At 41.8% G+C, this 27,347-nt stretch overlaps 1 protein-coding gene across 4 annotated transcripts; it reads left to right on the top strand.

The window, feature by feature from the left end:
• Positions 1 to 43: 43 nt before the first annotated feature.
• map4k5 (mitogen-activated protein kinase kinase kinase kinase 5) lies at positions 44 to 26,806 on the top strand. 4 transcript variants are annotated; one of them, XM_041060008.1, is made up of 35 exons: positions 44 to 467; positions 918 to 1,155; positions 4,837 to 4,894; positions 8,911 to 9,001; positions 9,974 to 10,038; positions 10,123 to 10,178; positions 10,272 to 10,319; positions 11,109 to 11,151; positions 11,259 to 11,331; positions 11,849 to 11,980; positions 12,220 to 12,282; positions 12,383 to 12,464; positions 13,143 to 13,259; positions 13,919 to 13,997; positions 14,694 to 14,765; positions 15,826 to 15,884; positions 16,047 to 16,114; positions 17,401 to 17,445; positions 17,547 to 17,589; positions 17,708 to 17,918; positions 18,209 to 18,294; positions 18,722 to 18,763; positions 19,022 to 19,106; positions 19,199 to 19,278; positions 20,221 to 20,281; positions 20,854 to 20,856; positions 21,118 to 21,232; positions 21,496 to 21,554; positions 21,883 to 21,986; positions 22,190 to 22,367; positions 22,838 to 22,906; positions 23,015 to 23,107; positions 23,249 to 23,319; positions 24,979 to 25,034; positions 26,589 to 26,806. In XM_041060008.1, exons 2-35 carry the CDS (start codon positions 1,048 to 1,050, stop codon positions 26,674 to 26,676), a joined length of 2,703 nt encoding a protein of 900 aa, XP_040915942.1. In that variant the 5' UTR covers positions 44 to 467; positions 918 to 1,047; the 3' UTR covers positions 26,677 to 26,806. The 4 variants fall into 4 exon arrangements, with proteins under 4 accessions (XP_040915942.1, XP_040915945.1, XP_040915944.1 ...); XM_041060011.1 differs by lacking the exon at positions 14,694 to 14,765; XM_041060010.1 differs by lacking the exon at positions 20,854 to 20,856.
• Positions 26,807 to 27,347: the final 541 nt, after the last annotated feature.

The raw sequence follows: 27,347 nt of genomic DNA, 5'->3' as shown, positions 1-27,347 counted from the left end.
AGAGTGTGGGTTTTACGAGGAGCTCCTGAATGCAGCATCGGAATTCAGTAACTGCGACTTCTCAGAAATTAGCTACAGACTGTTGCTTTTTCGGGTGTTTATTTTATTTTATTTGTCTTGGAGAACATTTAAGAGCAAATACTTGACATCGTTTATGTAGTTTGTCGTTTCCAAATGCGAGCCTTCTGACGCCTCTCTGAAACTGCCAACAGAGGGAAATGACATGTCAACGGCTGAACTTAATGCTGGCATTGTTGCGAGGACCGAGCTCGCCTGTGCTGCCGCTGCGCTGAAGGAGACGGAGCGAACAGCGACAGCGGACTGAAGTTTACTACTGTTTCCTCGATAACAAAGGGGCTTCGCTTTTCCGTTTTCTGCGCGATTATTCGACGCCACCGTCAACTTAAAAGCCCGGAAAGGACCCAGAATGCAAGACGCGCTCGTCCGCCGTGTTAGTATTGCAAAAGGTAGGCTCGGTTGAAGTTAGAACCAGCGGCGAAGCTAAGTTAACGTTAGCTAGTTAGCATTAGCTGACTTGATGCTAAGCCCCTAACTCACCACGTCCAGAGTAGTGTCAGACGTGGATCTGGCTATTTGCTGGAATGACCAGTGTCCATGCTAACGTTACACGTATGCTAACGTTGTTCTGGGTTGTAATATGCTTCGGAACGAGCCTAAAAGACAACTTTAATTTGAGAGTAAATAAATACCAAAGTTGTTAGTGTGAAAGATGTCATGGTATGTGACAGAATAGCTATATTTCCGAAATAGTTAACCACAGTTTGTCTGTTGTGGTATTGTTGAAGAACATAAACAGACAAACGTGTCATGTTTGTGTTACCATTTAAGTTACCCATTTTTGCATTTATGGTCTCTTAGTGCTCTCCACCAAAACTTTTCTTACGTCTCTGTATCAGGACATGGGGCACGGAGAAGGACCGTCTGAGCAGCAGTGATCAACACATATTCAGGACCTTCGCTTCACCAAACCAGCATCAGATTAGATCGAGCCAACTAAATGTAAAGGATCGTTTGGCTCAGGCTACCATGGATAACTTTCCCCGGCCAAGCGGCGAAATCCAGAGGAGGAACCCTCAGCATGATTTTGAGCTCATTCAGAGAGTGGGAAGTGGTACATATGGAGACGTGTACAAGGTACAGTGGACTTACTGGTTCCCACAGCCTGTCATTAGAGCTGGAGATATCTTGGCTTACCATCACATGACTTATAAACTCCTTGGTTTTAATTTAAGGCAGTGTGTTGTTTGTTTTATAAGTCCAGATAACATGTGGCGAACACATTTGACAGTAGCTGTTGAATGAGAGTCACTTTCTGCATGGTTTTTACAGCTACAGAAATACTCTTATTGACAGAAACAACCTGGCGGATAGCCAGATTATACAGTGACCTAAGGATCATGTTGTCATTCACTACACAATACTGTGACATGAAACCAACTGGGTGATATGCTAGAGTTGCAGCTGATGATTATTTTCATCACTGATAAATCTGTTTTTTTTATTTTTTTTTTTTGATAAAATGTCAGTGAGTGCTGCAAATATCTCTATCACAACCTCTCAGAGTCCAAGGTGAGGCTTCACATGTCTTATTTTGTCCCCCAAGAGGCGCAAAACCCAGACATATTCAATTTACTATCATAGAAAACAAAAAAAAAAAAAAACTGGATGGGCATTCTCAGTAGATGAATCAAAAATATATCGCATGATGATATTGTCAGATACCCAGATGTTGTCTTTTCCTGGTTGCACTGCATTACACTTAACTGAAACAAGTTCCTGAACTTGTTTGGCTGTTCAGGCTCAGAGAAATGAACAGAGAATGCCTGTATCTGCTTGTCGTTTCTATACACCTCAGTTTTTCTCCACTCACAGACTAGAACATTTATGCATTTGCAGTGATTCAAGATGCTAACAAACGCACTGAATTGCCAAAAAACAGGACTGTTACAGACATACAGCACTTCTGTTGTAAAGGAACGATACACCTCTGTCACATAGCAACACAGAATTGTTCAGATGGTGCAGAGAAAGTTCAAATTAGCAAACTATTACAAGAATTATAAATTACTTTACAATGCAAAGGCAGTATTTCTTTATGAACATTAGTATCAAGATATGGTTTTGGAGGAAAGTTACTGGGATGATTGTAAATCCTTTATTCAGACACCGTGCTCCTGCTGTGCACAAAAATGTAATGAGATATCAGAAAAATGAATCCGTGTTTTTCTGATGTCTGTGCAGAAACTGTCTGGCCAAACACGGTAATTTATCTGGATTTTTCCCACTGTCTGTTGGCTGTAGTGAGGTGTGTTTTTTTTTTTGCTGGAGAATTTTCTTGTTTATCCATCTGCCACAGACAAACAGATGACCCATCTGATCCAGAGTGTGATAGTTCAGGCTGCCTGTCATGGTCCCTCTCCATACAAAGCCTCTCTGGCCAGCCCCCACCCCCAGACAGGCCACCGGTGGAATGCTGCGCCTGGTATTCTCCCAGAGCTCGCAGGCTGAGGGCTGCAGTGGACTGAAATATGATCAGGCCCCTGTCTAAACATGCGTTTCACTATGGGTGTGTTCTGCGCCACAGTGACAGCGGAAACACCTCAAATTAGGAAAAGTCCTCCTCCTGGTCTGCTGTTGAATTTTAATGTGCACAGCATTCCTCGCTTTGGATGATCTATTAAATGTGTTTATATTAATTTAAGAGTCACATATTCGAGCTCTTTGTTATTACTGTGATAACAATTCATCTATCTTCATTATACTGTCATACCCTTGGCTCTCAGTTTAGTTTATTGTTATAATGTCCTTTTATGCTGGTATTTGGGCAAGAATTAGTATTTTTTTTAAATGTTACTGCACATCATGATCTAAAATCCTTACTTTTAACAGACAAAAATTTTGTGGATGAAAGGCCACTAACAGCATCTAGGACTGGTCAATACTGTAGATGAGCAGGCTGCTCTGACTTTGTTTATCTCAAAATGGCCATCAAATAAGGAACTGAAGAATCCTCCCCTGTCAGTCCCTCATATCAACCTCATAAATGTTCAGGTTTTTGATCTTACACACCTCGGTGAGCGTGCAAGAACTTTGTTGAAGTTGATAAAAAGTTGGATGTAAGGAAATGTTTACTTCCTTATTGTGAAGAGTATATCATATCTCCACCTTCACAGCAGTCACCTTAGATCTATGTAGACATCAGACACACCTGTTTTTCCCCTGAGCCCGGCACGGTGATTGATCTCGTGTCAGATCTTGTGTCTTTAGAAGTTTGTTACATGCCAGACTCTTGTCCTCCGTCCTTCAGTCAAAGTTTGTTTAAAGGTGTTAAAGATGTCTTTTCTGCTGCATCACATATTTGAACTGTCGGCTTAAAACTTCCTCTTTCTGGGTTTAGTTCTCAGGTTGGCTTTTGCTACTTCAGGAAGCTCGTTGAGAACGCAGGTTGTAAGCAAGTATGTGGTCATTACTTAATCACAATTTAATGCAGGAGAGTCACAGACTTCCACATTAGCTGGACAAACGTGCTGTAGTACGGTACATACGCAGCAGAATAACTGCCCTGTTTTGTAAAATATTATTTTGTCAAGTTGTTTTGTGTTACGTGATGTTGTGTGTGTACATTTGTGGTATCAGCTGCAGAACAAGTTTAAGCTTTGTGTGGGTTACTGTTTATATATGTGTGAATCAACAGCACATTCCCAGTGCTGAAAGGTGGCCATGCTGGAGGGTTTTATGGTTTACGGTTGATTTAGCTTCTCGTCTCATCACTTCACTGTCACGGATTAGGGAGCATCCCGTCTTGACCTGGATTTGGAAGCCAGTGCAACCTACTTTGAGGCTGAAATTTCACCAACGAAGGATGGATACTTCTTGAAATGTATATCTGTACATTCAGATGTGGTTCTTGGCACAATTAAATATCACACTGTTAAGCTGGTAATGTACAAATGCATAGAAGAAACAAAAAGAGTGACAGGAAGGAACAGAAATATGCAGCTCGAAGACTGACTAAATCACAAGTCATGTACAGCAGAGATATTTAAAGGTCCACTGATAGTCATAGTGCGACCAGACAGTGCCTCACCCTGGTGACTAGCACAGCCCACGAATGACCTGATGACCTCTGGAGATGATGCTTATTTAAGAGGACTTTTGGTTTGATTTTTGTTGTAGTGGAGGTAACCAGTCATCGAATCTCTGCTTGAGAATGTTATGATTTTGAATGTGTCCGACAGAGGTGCTGACGTTCACTGCGGCTGAATATTTTCATTCTGTCACAGAGGCGAAAGGATCATCCAAACGACAGTCATTGGTTTAATGCCTATGTAGGCTTCAAAATACACTTACTATGTTATGTAATGGTTTAGGGCTGCACGTCAAGAATATTTTCATTATCGATTCATCTGTTGATAGGGGAAAAAAGGTTTAAAACGTCAGAGACGAGTCCTGAGAGCTAAAGATAACGTTAGCAAACTGCGTCTTTTGTTTAACCAACAGTCTCACACCCCAAAATGTTCCATTTACATTGATATAAAAGAAAGCAGGGCTCCAGCTAACAATACTTTCCTCTCCCAGTTAATTTCCCAGTTAATTGATCGATCATTTGGTCTCTGAAATGTCTAAAAATGTCCATCACAATTCTGTGTATCCCATGATGGTGTCTGACAACATTCAGAAAAGAAAATTCATCATCGTCATTTTGCCATTTGAATTAACAGTCAAGCAATTTATATAGGAATAATAAAAGCAATAATAGTGACAGTACTGTGTTATCTGTAGCTTCGCTGACAGTTGTGCTTTTGTGTCTTTCAGGCTCGAAACATACAAACAGGAGAGCTCGCTGCTGTGAAGATCATAAAGTTGGAACCAGGTAAGCGGGACCATCTTATTATCTCGGTTTTTCTCATCACTGTGAAGGGAAAACATTCAGTTTTCAGTTGGGTTTTTTTTTATTTGTGAGAGCTGAAAAATAAAGTCTGGAAAATAAGTCTTATTTTCCAGGGTTTTCGAATGGGATGAATAAAAAGTACTGAAAAGACTGAAGAATGTCGTTGACCGGTGCCAAAGCACGACTGCAAATATTTATGTGTTGTTTAACCCAGGGCTGTTTCACAGTTTTTAAAAATATTTTTCATGTGAAATGAATCTTTATTTGCAGTTATAGTTATTGCAGCTAGTTCGAGTTAGAGTCATTGGAGCCAGTGCCCTGCACGCACTTTAAATATGAAACAAAGTCTGCGAAAAGTGTGTCATTTCAAAAAATGAAAAAATGTTATCGAAACCTCAAAAATAGCACACGTGACTTCAGATTGTGTACACGGAGAAGGAGAGGAAGGACGTCTCTGACAGCGCCCGGCTCTGGGGTCTGTGCTGGTGATGACCTAGTGACAGAGTGCGATCCAGATTAGTGGGATTACGAAGAGGGCTTTGTACCACCGGCAACCAGACAGGACTCAGCTGATTACCAGTCAGTGAAGGAAGAGATTCACTTCTGTTTGTTTTCTCTTTCACTCATTGTGTCCCTGTTGATGTAAGGCTGCGAGTGAGAGGCTGTGGGACTAATGGTACGTTTTTGTCCTAAGTTTACACGTGCGGTTTTTCTGAGTTGTCATCTTGTCCCAGTGTTTAGTCAGTAAACTCCCTATGATCTGATCAGACTGCAGAAGTCCTGATCTTTAATATAAGGCCTTGACATATCCTGCTGGTATACAGGAGGAGGGGAGATTAGAGTGTGTTCGTGTGTGGAGGAGATCAGGGGGCTTAGCTGCAAGTTGGAAGAAAGACCGGAGACGGGATGCGTTCCTCTTGCCGTCAGGACTCTTAAGAATTGTCGGTGCATACTCATTTATGGTGCATTTGTAGTGAGTATCATTTGTAGGAACGACCCCTGAAACCTGGTTGGTTCTTTTTTATTTGTACTTGAAGAAACCAGGGAGTGAAGCCCAGGAGGAGAAAATGTCACTGGGTTAGTGGCTTGGTGATATATTTACTCAAGACACCACACTACCAGGCCAGTGAATCCACATAAAGTACTGGGCTTGTAAGGAGTATCATTAGTAACTTGACAGGTAAAAGATAAAGGAAGAGTAGGGAAAAGATCAAACAGATAAGCCGTGAAAATGGACCTACTGTCAAGTTAAGGTTTAAGTACATCCGGTCAAAAATTGCCCCGTTTTTCCGTGCATGTACATCAGTTTGCAGCATAACCCTGTGCAGGTTTTCCAGTAAATAAAACACCATTCATATTTGCTCTGTTGATATTTGCTGTATCTTCTTTGAGGCCAAACAAGGATTAACCCAGCCCAGGTCATCTTGTTTAAGCAGGACTCTATTTTCTTTACCCCCCCTTTTTGCAAGAGTCACTCCTTTCTGTGCCTGAGGTAAACAGCTTTGGGTGGACCGCAGAATCAAACAGGTTTGACCAGGATGAATGACGCCGGTATGAAGCAAAGGAGAGAAAGAGAGAGAGAGAAAGGAGTCAGGAGTGGTGGAGCCCTCTGAGGGGAGCAGGGAAGGTTAATCTGATATTTTGAAGGCTAAATGACCAGTGAAGATCAAATTAGTGTTGGTTTTCACTCACTGTCCATTCAGGGAAACTCTTCTTTTAAACATTAGCACGCCATCTAACTCTGATTCTTTTCTTCTTATGACAGTTAATTCTTTTTTGTTGCTGTCACAGAAAACTTGGCACCGGCCTCCTGGTAGTTTTCATTAGACATTCAGCAGCAAGCCATTTGGACTGTCAGAAACACTGTCTCTCAACTCTGCATGTCGTTCAATTTGTTTTCTATAGGCTGTCACATCAGGAGATGGGCAGTAACTTTTTGAAATGTTTTAAAATCGTCAACACTTAGCATGCACTTCTGAAACTAATGGAAATTGAAACTTGAGGCCTTGAGCGAAGATGTGTGTGTTCAGATAGCAGAGGGAAGCGCTCAGTCTGAGAGGAAGTGGCTACACTCTCAGGCTTCAACTCACCAAGAAGACGAAGATTGTGGGGAGACTTGTTAGGTTTTTTTTTTGTTTTGTTTTTTCTTTTCTTTTTTTACGAAGCACAGTCATGTCACTGAAATTAGCGTTGCTGAAATTTTTGTGGCTCCTCGCACCATTTGCTCACCATTTCATTTGCAAGCGCCTGTGATCAACAGTAAAGCCTTTGAATGTGAAATGACACCGAATGGCGCTGTAATTAAAAATGCAGTAATGTGTAATTGTAACCCAATTAATGAGTTCCTCTTTGTGCCACTTGCTCGTAGTATTTTGTAATGTCTCAAACGCACTGAGGCTGGAAATAATTTTCACACTCATCACGATTAAAGCTGTGTATTAAATCTGTAAGGCACTAGCTTTTGTAAGACATTCACTGCATCCTTATTATCCCACATAAAAACAATAAACAAGGGAATGCAACTAGGGAAAACTGAGCAATGCTGGCACCTCACCATTGCCTCTGTTGACATTCTTGATCATCGTTCAGCTGTTTTTGTTACAGACTTGTCAAGCATCTGTAACAAGAGTAAGAAAATGGAAATAATTTTCTTGTTGGAATAAATCACTGTAGGTTGTGGCAGGGTGCTGAGCCAGCGGGAGAAATGTCTTAAACAGGATCTGAGTAGAAGTTTAAAACGAGCTGTTTACAGTCATATATATATATTAATGGTTTCATCCCAAGCTTCACGTCAGACCGACACGTGGGGGTTTTTTTTGTTTTTTTTTATAGTACATCTGATGTGACATCTGATAAGGAAATGTACTGGTTTGTTGTTTATCAGCAAGATAGTTACGCATGTGCTGGCATTTCAGAGATGTTAATTCAGGCTCTAACGTGAGAGAAACTAACCCCTCGCTGACAGACTGACTATGTGTACTTCACTCAGGAGGTATCTCCATTTATTATGTTTTCTGCCCCTGTATCACTTTTAGTTGGCCTCCTGGTTCAGTGCCCGGAGCTACGTACTGTAGCGAGATGCAGGTCAAAACACATGAGGTAGTCGCCAATATTTGCTGGACACTTTGACTGTTATACAACCAGTTGATTTTTATACCAGAATTCAGAAGAGACTTGTTTACATGGCGCATTGGTGTGCGGAGCTGACACGCTTGATGCAGGAAAAAAAAAAAAAAGAAAAAATTGGTTTGTTGACAGTAATTTTCACCACACGTAATGTGCGGCCCTGCTGTTTTGATTTTAATGTTTTTGGCAGAGATTGTATCCATTAAATGAGCTTAATCTGGACTGTTGCCTATGATGACAGTCTGTTGATAGAGCGCTGGAGCTGGCAGAGTCTGGTAGATCTTAACCTCCTGTTAATGTATTCCAGGGCCGTGTCTCTGTACAATTGGGAGCAGCTGCGCTTACATATTTTTGTCTTCTTACTTCCTACTGGTCGGATGTGTTAGAGTGCTTTGCTGAACTGGAAAGCCGCCTGGATATCAGCCTATACCACATAAACTAAAGTACAACGTGTTCTTTCGGTTGTTATTAACTGGTCTATAATCTGCTGTATTTACATAGTGATGAAATATTGAACCATATAGTCAGAGGGAAGAAAGGGGAGACCTTGTTCTGTTTTCTAGTTCAGAAAATCAAATGGAAAGATTGTGTTTAAAACGTGCTCCGCCTATGTATCATATGAAAATGGTTATTTTTGTCAACATTTCAAATTCAATATTTGTTGTAGTGTCAAAAACATCACTTTTAATGCATAAGTTTCATAGATAAATCACAACCCAAGTTATTTTAATTGAATTCCCGCAGTCACTTTGTGAGCCGTTTGTTTCCAAATGGAAAATATCTCATTTGAAATGAAACAATTCCCCGTACAGAAAATGAAAAAAAATAATTTTTTGTCCATGTGTCTGTGTGATTTCTCCCTCTGTTTCCAGGGGATGACTTTTCCATCATACAGCAGGAAATCTTCATGGTGAAGGAATGCATGCACCACAATATTGTGGCCTACTTTGGGAGCTACCTCTGGTAAGAGCCAGCAGAAAATAGTCCTGCTTTGTCATTTTATTCTCGGTGTTCTCTTGCTGTCTGTTCAAAGTATTTTAGCATTTATGGAAGTGATATGTTACTGTAAAAAGGATCTAACAACTTACTGCCTGAAACTCACATGACGTGTTTAATTGCTTAGTCACACCTGTGTGTGAAAGTATGACTCAGTGTCTTCAACTGTGCCGACGTGTGCTCGCCAGGCCCTTCAGTGCCAGGATGCAGCTCTCATGTTTTAATGGAGCCTGTGTTTTGTGGCTGGTATCTGAGAGGAAGTGGGACTGGTTTGCCCACCTCTGCCTCAGACTTCCAGCAGGTTTAACGGGAATATGAGCCTCTGATCTGTTTCATATGGCTGTTTGTCCAGAGAGATGCATGTCTTGTCACAGCAGGTACATCTTATATAGTCTCGCCACACAAAGAACAAATGGTTACTGTAAAGCCTTAATGAGCAACCCACCACACATTGATTGGTATAAAACTAATTTCCGTTCTATTAGAAGAACCACAGTTTTATTTGGGGAGGTTTGAGTTTCCTTTCAGACCTGTTGCCTGACCTAAAATGATTTCCACATCGAGCCAAAAGATGTGAAAAGTAGCACAGTTGTGATTGGGAATCTGGGGCAGTGTACAGTATCATCACCTCTGCTGCCCAGCTGTCACAGCTGCAATCGTGAAGTTTTATCATGCTTACACTAGTCTTATTTTTAGCTTTTTGTCCGACAGTTGACATGATTTTTTTTTTTCCCCCACATAACTCTGCACTGAGAAGTTTAGTTAGCATTTCTTTGGTAAGTTATATCAGGAAGGATAGATGATTTGTACAGCTCAACTTGTTCAACAAGAGATGTTTGACAAATGTTGGTGCTATGAAAATATTTAGCCTGATAGATCTGTGAATCTGTCCAGGTAGCTGACAGTTCCTAACATAATCCTTTTCTCTTCTTTCTTCAGTCGAGAGAAGCTTTGGATATGTATGGAGTACTGTGGTGGAGGATCTCTGCAGGACATTTATCATGGTGAGCTTTATTTTTTAGATGAAGTCATAAAATGGTTTTTAATACTGTGCACATGTGAAATCAATCTCTGCCTGTGTGTTATAGTAACTGGACCTCTGTCAGAGCTTCAGATAGCCTATGTTTGCAGAGAGACCATACAGGTAATTTTACTTTCTGAATAATGTTTTGAATGAGCATTTCAGAGTTTGTCATTTCAGTTTAATTCATACTGAATGCATTTATTTTCTTTACAGGGTTTGGGATATCTGCACACCAAGGGCAAGATGCACCGTGACATCAAGGTATTATATCTTTTCTGTTTTGTTCTCTTTTAACCTTAATTTTATCCAGAGTATCTGATGTGCCACACACAGGCACCTTACCTGTTGCCAGCACAGACAGATGAACAATAAAATCCCAAAACATTTGACAGAGGCAGAAAAAAAAAAGACAAGGGGAGGAGTGACGAAAAAGAGCAGCAGTGGCACAGCCTTAAAACAATCAAGGTCACTGTAAATGCATCTGCTCGGCTCTTACACAGTCGCAGGTCCTTAAACAGGACTGATGTCTCTCTGATTTAGCAGCGCTGCGGAGGTGTAAACTGATGTCACAGGAAAAGAGTAGATGGGTGCGAGCTCAGAATCATGTGACTAGTGGTGTTACTTAGTGCATTGTTTTTGAGGTTGATCGTGCTTGGTGCATGCACACAGGCTGGAGCCTCAGTTTCATGTGTTATCACAGAAGGTCAGGGCTGGACCTATTATCTTTACTCAGCTCTTCAGAGCGACCACTTCCTGTTTCCTCTACTCTCACCGCAGGATGCCTCCAGAGAGACTCGGCCAACAGAAACACTGTCAATGGGGCTGTCAAAAATCCGTATTACTGATGTCACTTTACTGGAATCAGATCAGTAACAGACCCGAGCAGCTAATGTTTCAACAAGACCACATGTTACTGAGAAAGTTTAGCGCATAATTAGCACTTTGTAATGAACCTGTTTTGCAGCTCGGTGTTTTAGGCGTCAGTCTCATGGCACTAAAATATGATTATGTGTGTATGAATAAACTTTTATGGGGTTTGTTTTTTCACAGGGTGCCAACATACTTCTAACAGACAACGGAGATGTGAAGTTAGGTAAGTTGCTCTTTAGCGTCCTAATTCTCAAGGACTCGAACTCCTCAGTAGCTTTGAATTGTATGTGGATTACATAATCTGAAAAGCCCTGTCAATCCCTGTTACAGCTGACTTTGGAGTTGCTGCCAAAATAACAGCTACCATTGCCAAAAGAAAGTCCTTCATTGGAACACCTTATTGGTAAGTGTGTCACCCTCACAAAATGAGCCAGGCCTAGGCCTAGGCCTTTTAAAGGCTCAGCTGAATGGATTCAGGAACCATGCCTTTTTTTTTTCTTTTGGAATTAGTTTTATTCAAAGAAGCATTGATCGAATACTTTTAATCAGATGCTAAAACATTTTCCAGTTATCTGAGTCATCTGTGTGCATCACCATATTTTATCAAACACAATCTAGTTTTTGGTGACACAGTGTTCTAGCAGTTAGACAGATCCTTCATCTGAAGGGTGCAAGTTCAAATCCCACAGCAGTTGAAATGTTTTTGAGGACACTGAATTATTAACAGCACTGTCACTGACCTCGCCTCGAAACGCACTGTGAAAGGGAGAAAAGTAAACATAGATTTCCTGCAAAGATCAACAGAGTATCTCATTATTAACATCAGTTTTGGTTTTCACTTCAAGGAGGCCTCACTAGCCAACCTGTCATCTTTATTTCTGGGTGAGTTGTCACTGAGTTCTTGCCCTGAATTTATCCAGGATGGCTCCAGAAGTAGCAGCAGTGGAGAAGAACGGCGGCTACAACCAGCTGTGCGATATCTGGGCCGTTGGCATCACGTCCATAGAGCTGGCCGAGCTTCAGCCTCCTATGTTTGACCTACACCCGATGAGGTACGTTTTACTTTCCTCCAAAAGGATCAGTCAGAGCTTCCTCAAATGATTCTTAGGCTGTTTCCTGCTTTTGTGTCCTTCTGATGTTTCATCACGTCTTTTGATTACTTGAATGGTCATCCTGTTTCATTCTAAGTACACTTCAGATTTAGTTTTCAGAAGGTTTCATTCCCTGATTTGTGGTTTCCCTTTTAAACCTTAAACCTCCAGTTTAATGCTTGTTTCTTTGTCTTCCCCAGGGCCTTGTTTTTGATGTCAAAGAGTAGCTTCCAGCCTCCCAAACTAAAAGACAAAAACAAATGGTGAGTAGCTGAGTGCTGAGTATTCACTGTGCTTTTCTGGGATTAACAGACAATAGCAGTGATGATCATTGGATTAAAACAAAATTATCTTTCCCTCCAGGTCCACAGCCTTCCATAACTTTGTCAAAGTGTCTCTGACAAAGAACCCAAAGAAGAGGCCCACGGCAGAAAAACTTCTATCGGTAATTAATTGTTATAGTTGTCTGTGTGGTGGACATTTTTATGACTGAAAGATTGAACTGTTCAAAACAAAGAAATGTCTGTGTTCTTCCCTTTTTGCAGTTTTATGTGTAGAACATTTTATTTTCTTGAATTATTACCATTTGCAATCAGGCCTGAAGGCCTGATAAACAAGTCAAAGTTTTCATTCTGACCAAAGCTAGCAGGATCCCAGTCGGCCCTTTGAGCTTCTGTGTGGTTTGGCTGAATTTCTAGCAGTTTGGCTTATGGTCAGACTCTGGCATCGAGTTGTTGCTCGAAGTTCAGTGATAACATATTTATTTATTAAAAGCTTTTTAATTATATTGCTGCTTAAGTGCTTTAGCTCATTTAAGAGGAAGGAAAAGTTCAGTTAGCACCTGTTTTTCATTTTCAGGCCTCAGTCAAGCTATAAATACAGTTCTGCTGTTGTTTTTTTTTTTTTTTTTCATTTCTGCTTTATTGACAATGACGACAGAGAGAGACAGGGTGCCCAGTTCTGATGTTTATTATCATGAGCATAGTGCATTTTGAGCATAGTCCCATGCTAAAAGTCCAGGCACCTGTTTGTCATGTTAGGGATGTCACTCTGCTGATACAAACTATTATCAAAAGATGCACCAGTTTTATGAGAGCTTGCCACTCTGTCCTGTTCCTCGCAGCATGTGTTTGTGGCCCAGACGGGGTTGACTAGGAGGCTCGCTGTCGACCTCCTAGATAAGATGAACAACCCAGACAACCACCAGCATTACAGTGAGGTGGACGATGATGACCTCGAGGTAAAGTCTGATTCCGTCACATATACCCCACAATAATGGAGCAATGTGTGAGAAATGGACAGGGAAATTGAAAGTTTGTGCAGCTGACAAAGCCGTAATCACAGACATAAAAATCAGCACACTCTGAAATAAAAAGATGAAAGGGGAGCTTCGCTGAAGTGTGTTTTCGTGTCCCCCTGAAATCTCCCTTCCCCCTCTTCTTGATTCTCTCCTTCAACATTATTATTCCAACGAGACTCAACATGACATCTGTGTGGCAGCCAAAGAGGTGGTACCAGCTCCTTTTAAAAGACCATTCTGCTTTTCTCACCCTGACAGCAGTAGCACTGTCTTGGCGACGATGAATGAAAAACTGAACGAAAGCTATTGACTGCAAGCAATGGAGCTTGTTGCAAACAAGCAGCATCTGGGATGCATGATAATGTGACGATGCAGAGGACACAAACTAGCTCTCAGATCTGCTTTATCCTGACGTGCAAGTTCACATTATTTCAAAAGATAAATGCCATGATTGTGCCAAATGACTCAAGGCAGTGCAGCGTCAGTGTTGTAATCATTTGATAACACTTTACCCTACTCTGTACTTGTCTTGGTCAGTGCTGCTCTTGGTGTTAAATCCCAGTTCCTTCTCTTGAAGTTTCTTTCACTCTTTGTTGCAGCCCCTCTCTGCGGTCAGACACACCATCCGCTCCACCAATAAACAAGCCAGAGCTGAGAGGACGCGCTCTGAGATAGACTGTAAGTGATCAAAAAGCTCCAACCCATCACCAAGACCAAGACCAAACCCCTCCCATGAATCCATGCTGTCACTGGTCGGTGTGTCAGTCAACCTGCCTGTTTAGGTCGATAGAGGTCCGGATGCTTGTCTGATGGTCAACCCGCTAATCCTGCAGCTCTGGCTGGCTCTGTAACAGAAAACAGCATGTGGTAGTGTGTATAAAAATATCCCGGGGATTCGCGGAAGAGAAAGTGAATGTAGTAGAGTTCATGATGCTTCTGTGTAGCATGTGTTAGCAAGTAACTGTCCCTCATCTTTGACTAAATGATGTGAAATGGCTTGTCTGAAGGGTCACTGAGGTTTCTTGAGGAATCTGGTTTTCAGTCAGTAGTTGTTGGTACTGAATTGGGCAGAAGATGCAGCTTTATAGATTGTTCAAATTTGTATTCAATGAATTGCAACCCTTCAGGGAAGTTGTTGCGTGCTTGTGTTGTCTTCAGTTGTTGTGCAGAAGTTGTCATTTCATCATTTTGGGTTAATATAGTAACAGTCCAGTGGTGAGCCGTGTCCTTATCGTACGTGTTTGTAGTGACACGCAGTGTGCTTCATTGTGTTTTGTGCTTGTTTGTACTGTGATTGTTTGCACCAGATGTGCCTCATGTTTGGTTTCATCTGTGTTTCTCACAATTACATCTGACTTTCCCTCCTACTTGAAGCAAACAATGGGACACACCAAGGAGGGCCATGCTCAAGTCCCAGCTTCACTGAGGGACACAGGGGGGACGCAGGTTAGTGACAGAGTAGTGAGACAGTGTGTGTTTGTATAAATCCTTAGCTCACTCCTGCAACTTCCTGAGAAGTAGGATAATGTTGTAGCGGACAACCAAACATTGTGTTTGAGAATTAAGTGGCACTAATAAGGTGAGTTCCTGTGCATGGGCTGGCTACTTACTGTGGCTTTAGCTTGAGTAAGTTTTACAGATTTGGTCATATTAACAACGTAGTTCCCGTCAGACTCTCTGAATTACACTGTAGATGACTAATCACATTCTAACAAGGAAGCTAGGTTTGACTCGTGCATCTCGCCTGATTCCTCAACCCCACTTTCTCAGATGTTTTGCAGGACGTTGGTTTCATAACTCTGTTTGTGACTCACCTCCTCATTGTTATCTGTTTTTAAATACTGCAGCACACTCAGCATACCTCAAGCAGAAAAGCACACTGGGAAAAAAAAAAAGTGGTCTAAATTCTCGAATAGAGAGTTTCTTTGTTAATGAGAAGCTGATTATGTGGAGTATTTATTGGCAGGTCGGTTGATTTCTTTCGCCTTCGTAATTGCAGCAGGATCACATCGTGTTTATACTGGACACTATACCGCTCTCCACTGTGGGATCAACTGTTTGACAGAATGTGAACTCAAACCTAAACTAAGAGGAATCTGCTCCATGATTTATTTGTAATTCTCTTTCTGTTACCAATATTTCCCCAAAGTGAACAGATCTGGTTAGTGTCAGTTGTAAACCGTGTTTGTCTTTGGTGACTGACTGGTTTTCAGGTTCCAGACCAAACATTCACATAGTAGCACAATAAATCAGCGAAGGGTCCTTGTGGTGTTTTGACAGATGTGTTGCAATGGAATTAGTTGATCTTCTTTTGGTTTATTCTTACTCGTGATTTTGTTCTAAGAATGGACTCAGGAGTGTTTTCCAAGGTTCCTGGTACTACTTCCCAGGCTTTGTGTGTCCTGAAGTGTTGCATACTGATGCCCTCTAGTGCCAAAGATGTGGGTAAGGAAAGAAAAAATAAATAAATAAATAAAAGACTGAACACAATTTTTGTCATTTGCAGTCGACAAGCTCCAGTTTGAACCACCACTCCGGAAGGAAACTGAGGCTCATTCTGAAATGGTGATGACTGTGCTCATTTTAATTAGTACTAGTATTCAAGTGCTACTTTCTGTTTCTGCTCTGATTCTTTTCCTTTATCTACAAAAAGAAAATCTGTATTCACAAATTAAAGAATGCAGGTATCTGACATTTCTATTTTTGTGCATGTGTGCCTTTCCACAGGATGTGAGTAAAGATAATGACTTCCCTTCCCCCTGGAGTCCGTTTGCAGAGGGAGGAATAACAACCAGGTAATCCATGGAAACTGTTGTCATGGGAACTGCTCCTATTTACACCCCATTCTCTCTCTCTCTTTCACTCTCCCTTTTTACCTGGCTTATTTAATAGACAGATGCCTCTCTGGAGATTTATTTAGAGAGCGGAGACAAACGAGTGGTTAAAGTGTCTGTTTTTATTTCACTCATTTTAAAGACCCCAAATTCAGGGATTTCCAGTATGATCACCGAATAGTGTTGAGTGACAAAGTATAGTTCAAGGACCCAAGACATCAAATGAAAAAGAAAGGCCCCTGAGACATGTTAGTCTTTGGATAGTCAGCCATTATTTCCTCACTGTAATATCCACTGTTAACACTGATTGTAAATAACTTCATGGATGCTCCTCACTGTCTCTCACTTTAACCTGCGTACTCTCTGAGGCTCACCTGTGTCTGTGCATGAACTCACTCTCCCCATCTGCAGTTTGAAATGTCACTTTGGCCTTTAAGCCCCTTCTCACTTGTCCATGTGCTTTGACTGTTTTTTTTCTCTCCTTCCACTTCTCTCTGTCCTCTTTTGACTATCGGTCTCCCTCTCTCGTCTTGTCCCCTCGAAGGAGCCTTCTCAAAAGCGTTGAGGATGAATTGTTCCAACGGTAACACTAACACTGTGTGTTCTGCTAGTACTGTACGCCATCCACCCCACCCTTCGTTTGGTCACCACCATTTTTTTGCCGTGAGGTTTAGCACCTGCCGTGTTCACAAATCACCCTCCCTGACAACCCTCCATTCACCACGTGTGAAAATCTGAGGTTGGAAGGCAGATAGGATGGTGCGACGTAGAAATAGACAGGAAAATACTTTAATATCAGCCTGTAGGATTTAAATAAAACCTACAGTTTGTGCAGACAACCCCTCAAACATAAGACTGCACAATCACCTGTGTGCCACTGATAGGTGGCAATGGATTACTTACAAAAGAGACGACATTTAAGATTCTGAAAGCTGTCCGCAGACTTTGGTTTTGGTCCCAGCTTTGCTTTTTCAAGCAGATGTCAAAGTAAACCGAGTAACGATGGACTTCAGAGATATTTGACTGTCTTGTGTTAAGATAGATAGCGCCTTTAATAGTGGTTTTCCATCCCGTGATTTTCACTTAGGGTTCAGTAATAGAACAGATGCAACCCCTTCTTCTCCTTAGAGTCATGCTCTGTTTATCTCTAAGGAAGGATTTTACATAAACATTTACACCACTAACATCCCTCCTGAGCTCTGATGGGTCTTATTTTCCACCCTGATGACTTTGTTTGTTTCCTGCAGGGGACACATCACCCATCTTGAAGATGCCTTTGAAGAAGTAGAGCTGTGTGTGATATTAATAGATTCAAATTTCATCACAAAGACACAACATGTTCATAGCTGTAGTTTACATCTTTCTAAAAAAAAAAAAAATGCCTCCGTTTCAGGTCGACTCTCAAGCCAGGGGTTCCTCCTCCTCTGCCTCCGAAGGTGAGACCCAAAACTATCAAATATTTTTAACTATTTACATTTTTGAAATTGGTATCCATGTTAGAAATGTACGTACGTAGCATTGAATGAAGACCAAATTGTTTTCACATATTTTCAGCCACGATTAAACAGTTCGTCAGATGAGCCTGGCCTTAACGACGAGAGGTCTCTGACAGTGCGGAGGTTTCCTAACTCGGAGAACGGACCCAGCCAGGTGGCTCGCAGACAGAGCACACCTGAGCAGGGCAACAAGGTGGAGCACTCGTCTCCAGATTTCCTCTCTGTCAGCGTCAGCAGCCCTGGCCTTTTGTCTCATGCCTCTGATCCTGGTGAGTCTCAGCTTTTCTTTTCTAACTTTCAGTGTCTGAACACATGTGTATGCATGTGCAATTACCCGTTCACATCTTCCATTAGTGTCTGACTTTTTAAATCAAAGGGGTCTCTTAATGAGCACTTATTTTATTTTTTATAAGCTCTCAGTAAATCTGAATGTAAAGGTAAGAGAGCCTGATATGGATGTGTCTGGGTCTTTGGATATAGATTCTGCGTGTTTGACAGTATAATTAATAGCTGTGCTACAGATATAATTTTAATAATCTGCCCGCTTCTCTCGTGACAGATAACGATTCGGACGAGAGTGTGAATGGAGGCAGTCCCAAGCCACCACCCAACCAGCACCACCGAAAAGAGAAAAAGGAATTCCCTGTGAGTTTAAAGATATTTCACAAAATAAATCGCGTTCACAATATGGATTTCAGTCAAGACAGTTTTAGTTTCGTTGGGTTTTAGGATGAAAACGTCATCTTTGATGTTAGAACCTATATTTCATCTGAGGAATGTCTCCGGACAGCTAGCTGATCTTACACTGAAACCTCAAATATGAGTTTTTTCCTTTGTAACATCCAAGCACAGATGGTTGGGAAATCTGGCATCCACTCATGCTGAACGTTTAATTCACTTTGACAGAACGCACTAAAAAAAAAAAAACGTCTGTATTGTTTGCTGTTTGGATCATTGTTGAGGCTGAAACTAAATTAGGCGGCTAAATTTAAAATAATTGTTGCTGCCTTGCCTGTGCTCTGCATCTACATTAACTTATGTTTTTTTTTATGTTTCTTCTGCTCCTCCTTAGAAACCAGCTATCAACGGCCTGCCACCCACTCCCAAAGTACTGGTGAGTGAATCATCTGCATTGTCCCTCACAGTCTTCACTCGTCCCTGCTGGCCTGGTTTCACGGGCACTGTTATTAAACTCTTGTCTGAAATGCTTCTGTACATTCTGTAGATATTTGGAGTCGGCGGAGCGTTCTCCTTTGTGGTTGCCTCTGCTCTGCTCTGCTCCAGCTCCAGCTCATTAAACCCTGGCTGACATTTAAGCGCTTCACTGATCCAGAGACTGTCTGTTTTTGAGCTGCGTTGCTTTTCATTGCAGATGGGAGCCTGTTTCTCTAAAGTGTTTGATGGCTGTCCACTGAAGATCAACTGTGCCACGTCATGGATTCATCCAGACACCAAAGGTGCAGCTTCATCCAGTGAACACCATACACAGACACACAGGATTAACAAGTTATATTAAAGGCAAAATGTCTTTTTCTTTTTTTTCTTCCAGATCAGTATCTAATCTTCGGGACGGAGGATGGCATCTACACGCTGAATCTTAACGAGCTGCATGAAGCCACAATGGAGCAGGTAACGTCAACTAAATCAATCTAAAATCAATGATCAGAACTAGTATTTGTTAAAAAGGTTACTTACTGTTTATCCGCATCAAATTGTATTTGGGGTGTATATACTGTATGTGCTCCCCAGACTTATTTTTACTACACCTGTCAAGCTCACACACATATGTAGTTTACATTTGTAAAAGTGGCAGATTTACCACTCAAAACTTAATTTTTTAAATAATGAGTCCTTGATTTCAGACAGAGGTCGACAGAAGCAGACTTTCATTTCTAGCCAACGACCGTAAAATTTTCTGGCTGCAGTGTCAGCCGTAAATAGGCTTCTAATGAAGTTAACTTTATCTCCATGACTTGGATGAAAGCACTGTCTTTTTAATACGATGATCTGGTTACGTACGTTATATTGTGCCAAAAGACTAAAGACCGAAGCTCCGCGTCCCAGAAAGTTAGCTGGATCACCAGGTGATGATCCATAGAGATTACCGTACCTAAATAAAGACGCATTATTCTTGTATTTCCATGTAGAGTTGGTAGTAGAAATGTAATAATATAATAAAAAATGTAATGAGGAGTCTTAAATGTAAGTTCAGGCTGCTATTTCTTTTTAATTTAATCTTTTTTGGCTGCTTAGCTTTCACAGTTGTTTGTATTTACAAATATTAACTAGAGAAAAGACTTTCAGGATGAGGACCAGCATGTTTAGCAAACGTAACCCAGTCTCAGGTAACTTTGCTACGGTTGCTGGAGTGTAAACTTCCCAGAATGCAGTAAAGAGCAGTAGAGTGTTGTAGGTACGGTTGCTAAAATGTCATTGGACAACTCGGGGGAAGGGTTTCGGAAACATTTAATAAACGAATCAGTGTTCTTTCTCCACCTTTTACTCCCTCCATTGACAACCAAACTGCAGCTATATGGTGATTGTGCCATCTTTGTTTAACTCCCTGTTTAGCTCTTCCCACGGAAGTGTACATGGCTGTACGTTATCAACAACAACCTGATGTCTTTATCTGGTAAGTAATGGACTTATCGCAGCCTCCTGCTTCACTGGCCACTGTCACAACCTGCTGCTTCTTTGTCCTGTTTTATCTGACTGCCCCTGAGGGCAACACAGTCACTCCATATCTGCAGCCCCGAAATAACTGTTTCTTTTGTTTGGCATCAGAAAGCCTCTATAAGTGCCGTGTCCTTGTAAGCACAGTGACTCATGAGTGACACGTCTGACTTTACTCCCTGTTCTTCTGCTGCTCATACATTGATCTCCGTGGGTTACAGTGTGTGCACGCTGCAAACGCAAGCATAGTTTGTTTCGTATAGTAATAAAACAGAAAGGCTGTTTGCTGTCAGAAAACTCAAATCATTTATAACATGAAACCAAACTGTCTCCGTTCGTAAGGACCGAAACCTTTTCTCGGCTTAACAGTTGAGGATGGGATTACAAAGTGTGAGGTCTACTTTCGGTTTTACCTTCAGCAGTTTGCCCCTTGGTATACTAAACCTCTGTTCTCTTCTCCTCTTCCCTTGGACACTGTCCATCCCCCTCTCGCCTGGCTTGATTTGATATTCTACTAACTGACTTCATCAGAAGGTAATCATGCTTCACATCATCATCACACTTCTTTTTTTTTTTTACCTCTGTCCACACCTAACCTTTCTACATGTGGAAGCTGCTTCATGGCATACAGAAGTTGTTGATAAAATGTAGAAATTTTGTTCAGAATATTTCAAATGTGAAGAAAATGTTATGTCTAAATTCTTGTTTGTCATATTTAGTACTTTGATCACTAATACATTACTCGCTGTTTTTGCCCATGAGGCTCATGATTTAATATGCTGCTTTCTGCTCTAGGGAAAACCTTCCAGCTGTATTCCCACAATCTCATCGGCCTGTTTGAGCAGCTGAAGAAGCCCGGCCTGGCTGCTCAGTTCCAGACTCATCGTTTCCCAGACAAAATTTTACCCAGGTGAGACAAGTAGGCCTTTTTGTTCAGTATCTTGTCTCCTGTATAAAAACCCTCTAATACTTTTCAGCGACACTCCTGTCACTTTTGTGATAAGGCGATTCACTCATGCTGTGCTGCCTTTTTGTTCTTTGCTGTCAACTATCATGACAAATGACTGCGGTTGTAGAGAAAAAGGAGAACTACTGGCCAACTTCCCTAATTCTTGACGTCATCAGCTCTTTTAAGACTGTGGTCACAACAGTTTGACTGTTTTCTCTCCTCAGGAGGTTTGCCTTGACAACTAAGATCCCCGACACAAAGGGCTGTCACAAGTGCTGCATCGGTGAGTGACCTTTCCCTGCCCAACCACTTAGTTTTATTTACTCATCCTTTCATTACATATTAAACTGTGTCAATACACAAGAAGCATCTCCGTATAGTCATGTCCTCCTTTAAGTTGCTGAAACATTTTTGTCCTGTGAATCATTACAGCTTTCTTATTATGCATTAATGTGGGAGAGGTTTTGAATAAACCGAATTCTTCAGATTTTCCATTAATTTCTCGAGTCTTTTAAACCATGAAATCATGATATAAAGTGTTGAAGAGGATCTATTTAGCTCAGTCTAACCGCAGATGTTAAAACTGTTTTCCCATCTATTGTATTTCATAGTGAGAAACCCGTACACAGGCCACAAGTACCTGTGTGGAGCGCTGCAGTCTGGGATTGTCCTGCTGCAGTGGTATGAGCCAATGCAGAGGTTTATGCTTATCAAGGTCAGTTCACTATTTTCTTTCTGGTCCAACATGTTACTTTGTCCCCACATATTTCCTTAGAAGGACTATTTTTTTTCTGCAAAACTGTCCTGGAGCCTGTCTGTAGTTTTATTTTCAAATCAAGCCATGCAAAGAAATTTGGATCAGGATAACTTGAATAACCTAAAAATGTCTGTCCATCTTGCTCTGTCCTCCCACGACAGCATTTTGACTTCCCACTTCCCAGCCCACTGAAGGTGTTTGAGATGCTGGTGGTCCCAGAGCAGGAGTATCCTCTGGTGTGCGTGGCGATCAGCCAGGGCACAGAGCCGGGCCAGGTGGTCCGCTTCGAGACTATCAACCTCAACTCCTGCTCCTCCTGGTTCACAGAGATGGGAACAAGTAAGTCAGACAAGGAAATATACTCTGACATAGAGGTGAACGTCATGGGACCAACACAAGGACATATTGTTGTATTAGGAAGTGGATGAATTACGACTTCTGCAGAAGCCAGTTCTTCTATTTGCTGTAACCCTAATAACGTGCAATGCACCACCGCCTATGTTGTTCTGACACTTATATTGTGTGAAATACATCATACCCCTGGAAGGCTTTTGTGTGGTTTGAACAACCAGGCGCAACATATTCTGACATGGCCGTCTGTTTACTCTCAGCCGCTGAGACCTAAAATACTTTGCTGTTGTTTCTGTGGCACATAAACCACAAAAACGTCCTTCCTAACAGAAACAGGCTTCTAAAAAGTAGGTAAACTAATTTACAGTGTTTAATTCTAAAAGCAGTAATGAAGTACATGGTGTGTATCTGGAGATGTTAGAGAACAGGATTGTTACAGTTTCCTTCCCTTGCCACAGGTAATCAACAGGTGGATGCAATCCACGTCACCCAGCTGGAGAGAGACACGGTGTTGGTGTGTTTGGACCGTACGTGCAGCCTCTTTTCAACAGTTTCTACCTGTAAAATCCATACAAAACAGTTTTTGATCTGAGTTGGTTTGTTCTAACGGCCTTTCAAATTTTTTTATTCTGCAGAAAATTTGAAGATTGTGAATCTCCAGGGCAGACTGAAGTCTAACAAGAAGCTGGCATCGGAGCTCAGCTTTGACTTCTGCATCGGATCTGTTGGTAAGCTTCACTCACTTTAGCATCTGTGTAAAGTAAAAGAAGTACATGAAATGTTGGGTGTGGAGAATTGTTTAACTGGAATCTCTCTGTTTTGTTTCCTTGTGCACTAACACGTGGCTTCTTGACTCTCTGTTGTAACAGTGTGCCTTCAGGACAGTGTCCTGGCCTTCTGGAAACATGGCATGCAGGGAAAGAGCTTCAAGTCCAATGAGGTAAAATACCGTACACCACTACACCTGGGTAAAAGCTTGTTATATCAACACTGGCTGTAAATGTTTTATTGTTATTTATTCTTACATTTAAATACAGAATCGTAAAGCTTCAGAGTAGAAACTCTGTTTGTGTCACCTCTGCGAAGACAAGCGTCTTTGTTCTGCACGTGAAGAAACACCTCAGGCTCTCGTCCACAAAGACCCAGAGTGCTGTCCGTTTATGTGCGTGGCTACATGCTGTAGGGGATTAGCCTTCAGGTGGAGCCAGACAAAGTGTCTTTGTGTCAGGCCGAGGTAATGAATTTGTCCACCTTTTACGGAGGGATCCCAGGTTAACCTGATCACGAGTCGCGCTCAGCAGCACAATAAAAGTTCAAGAGATCGCCGGGAGGTGAAGCATTCTGTTTTTATGAAAAGTGATACGGCAGCAGGGGCCACGCTTTTGAAAGCTCGCCGTGTCAGACGTGGTCCCGCAGCACTCAGACGAAACCGAAGGTCTGTTTGCTGGGCCTGTGCCCAGCCCAGCTTGACAGTTCGCCCATAGCAAGGATTTTTGAAATGTCAGCAGCCATGCAAAATTCATGCTCAATCATAAACGAAGCCCGTCACACAACAGGGAGCAGCACTAAATAATTCAGCCTTTGTCTCGTTATGATTCCCCTCAAAAGCGAAGGCATTCAAGGGGGCAGTGCCTGCTGATCCGTGGTTGCCTCGGTGGGTGCTCCTCTGAACACCCGAGACCTTGTTCTCGTTTAGACTTAAACAGATCAGATCTCCCCCAAGGCCAAGGACTTACACCTAGCAGGTGTCACCCGCCGACTATCTCGCATCTGTCGACAAGTTTTCATGTCATGTCAACACATAGGAGTGTGTTTTGAAGGGGCCCTTGTCTTTTTCACTGCAAAGTGTCAGGCTACATCTTGTGACTGGAACAGGTAAGCTCCAGGAGCGTACACAGAGACGCCGAGTCCCTGGAGACAGCACTCACCCACAGTCTGTTAAAAAGCATGTACACGTTTAGTTGTTAAAGCCACAACAGGCCAAAATTAAAACACTCACTTTGCCAAGTCTTTTTAATAAACAGTGACACTAAACAACAACTAAACCTATGTTAATGTGTTGTGATATTATTAAAGGTTTTTTATCAGTAATGTTTATTAAGTTGCAGGATTTGAATTCCCATGGGCTGCTGTCAGAAGATTTGTTATAAAACAGCATGTTTTAGTATCTCTGGAGTAGTATTTTGCATGTTGTGGTTTCGTCTTTAAAGTTGTGCTGTTTTATAAAAAAACTGAACTTTGGTTCAGAGGAAGTGGACCGAGTTGCCCACATCCTTCTATCAATCTGCAGCTCGTAATGCTGGCTTTTCTTTTTGTCAGCGTTGTTGAAGACATGGCTGTCTTGTATAGTTTGAATAAACTTCAATGATCTGAACTGTGTGAGCATACAAGTCCCTTGTTTTGGCTGTGAAGTGTTATTTAACATAAAAGGTAAATAAAAGCAAACAGCAATTTAAGACGGGCTGAAGGTTTGCATGCATGTCTCTGTTGAAGTGTAAAGTGCTTTGCGTTATTCATGCTTTTCAGCACCACACATACTTAATATGCACCCAAAAAAAAAACCTGTCACTTTAAAGTGGTTGTGTTTTTTCCTTCATAGGTGACCCAGGAGATTTCTGATCCAAGCAGAGTCTTCCGTCTCCTCGGATCTGACAGGTTGGTGCAGAGATATTTCCATCTTTAGTCACATCAGTGCACACACGAGTGATCACGTGCAACGAGTCGAGGAGCACGTACCACAAAAAATCTCAAAGGACCTAAAAAACTTCACCTTAAAGAAGAAAAGAGGAACCAAACTGAATTGTATTTTAAATCTCTTTTTATCTCCTCACTTGTTTTGTTTATCGGTCTTTTCAGCGGCACTGCTGTTGGTATAATTTTATCAGCCCCATTATTTCCATTAAACCACACGCTCATGAATATGGCAGTCCTCCCTCAGGTCTTTGTGTTTTTCCCATTACCTGGAAACCGGCAAACAGTATGCTCTCCTCCTGCGTTCAGCTCTCATCTCCTGCTGCCTCTGATAGATCTCTCACTGTGCTGGTGCCTCTGCCTCCACCTGACCTCCCCGCTCTGTTTTCATCCTACCTCCAACCTAACTGTCTCAATCTGTTTCTGTCCCTGTGCTTTAGTGGCACCGTTGTTTGCAAATTATTATTATTAAAAGTGTGCAGTTAACACAGCAACTTTACTCCTGCACAGACTGCTTTAGGGCTGCTAGCAGCATTTTTTTTTTTATTCTGTGAAATGTTAAAAAGTAGTGAAAAAAGTTCCCAGAAAACCAAAGTGACCTTTTCAAAAAGCTTGTTTAGTCCATCCAGTGATCCAGAGCCTAAAGAGATCTCATTTACAATCATATAAAACAGAAAAAACAGTAAATCCACGTGTTTGTTTGAAAACTGACATTCTGTCGACCATGAACATAGTTGATGGTGAATTTTCTGCCAGTCCACTTATCGATTAATCATTTCAGCTGTTGGCTGATGTTGTGATGGTTGGTTTCAGCAGGATGTGATTTAGCTCAGTCAGTGATGACTCCTGATGGAGCCGCCCTGCCTGTGGCACCGGAGCGAGGCGTCTCTCAGTCCCACCCCCCCTCCCCCCTTCATCTCTACCCCCCCATGTTTTATTCACCGCCGCCCAGGCACTGCCAGCTTGGTTTGAGTGTCTCTCCATGCCTCTGTAATTTCATCTGATGGAACAGACAGTATGGACTGTAGCTTCCCTGCTCACCTGTCACGGCCACGAGACGAATGCCATCTGAAGATGCACCCACTCGTCAGACTGTCGCTTAACGTGCCATTTAACATGCACGACTCTGTCACCACACTGTCCTCCGAGAACACCGATCCCATCAACATGACGCTACGAGCCTTGTTGTTGTCAGTGCAGTTAAATCATTAGCAGTTTTCCCATCAGTCACCCTGACAATAAGCTGCTGGTGGCAGGAGTTGACCAACTGACTTGTTATTGAGATTTATTGGTATATAATGCAGTCACTCAAATCTTCAAAATGTGCAAATTAACATAATTTAACAATATTTTCTTCAGGTTTTTTTAGCTTCTAGAGATCCACTGGTTTCCACTCATTTTACCCAGTGATTCAATACATGCTGTTCGTACCACATGATGGTCTTTGAAAATATTGACCTTCATTTAATTTTCCTGTGTAATGTTCTAACTGCTGTTGTTGCGTTGTTTCTTTTGCAGGGTGGTGGTTTTGGAGAGCCGACCCACGGACAACCCCACGGCCCTGAGCAACCTCTACATTTTAGCAGGTCATGAGAACAGTTACTGATCCTCTGCCGGAGACTGGACACGTCTCGGGAAAGGGGATGAGATGCCTCAGTTTTGGGAGAGAACTCGAGACTTTTTCACATAAAGTTCTGTGTCATGAGAAAAAAAACGTCTGGTTTAAAACCGTTATTTGGGAGCTTTGTGTTACTGATCGCAGGATCAACAGGTCAGTAAAAGCGGAGCCTCTTCAGACTGGATCCATGAGTAGCCTTACACCAGCAACACGTTCACTGTAGCAACGAGGAAACTATAAAAGCTCGAATGAACATTGTTACCTTGCATTTTTTTTCTCACTCTTCTGTACTGTGGACTGAGTTACAAACAAGTTATCGAGAGGTATTATTGACAAAAGTGCCATTAAAATTCACAAGAGTTTGTGATTGTATTAGCAAACCGTGGGAGATTTATTGTGTTATTGTCTGTAACGTGTCACACATAATAGCTGCCGGTGGCAAACGTTATTAGGCTTGAAAAAGAGATTTTACAACTTTGTAGTCAAACTAATAGATCAGTTTAAACAGAAACCCATGAGCCACGTGGGTTATTTAAGCAATATTTATTAACCTCATGTTAAGTAATAGGGTATGTTTGATTTACAGACAGTGACAGAGCAGTCCTGCTGTGTGAGGATTAACTACCTAGTAAACAGTTCCTGAGCAGCTTCTGGTTATT

Source organism: Toxotes jaculatrix, chromosome 17 (genome assembly GCF_017976425.1).
Source record: "Toxotes jaculatrix isolate fToxJac2 chromosome 17, fToxJac2.pri, whole genome shotgun sequence".
NCBI classification, from domain to species: Eukaryota; Metazoa; Chordata; class Actinopteri; family Toxotidae; genus Toxotes; species Toxotes jaculatrix.
This window is presented reverse-complemented; position numbering and strand designations above follow the sequence as displayed.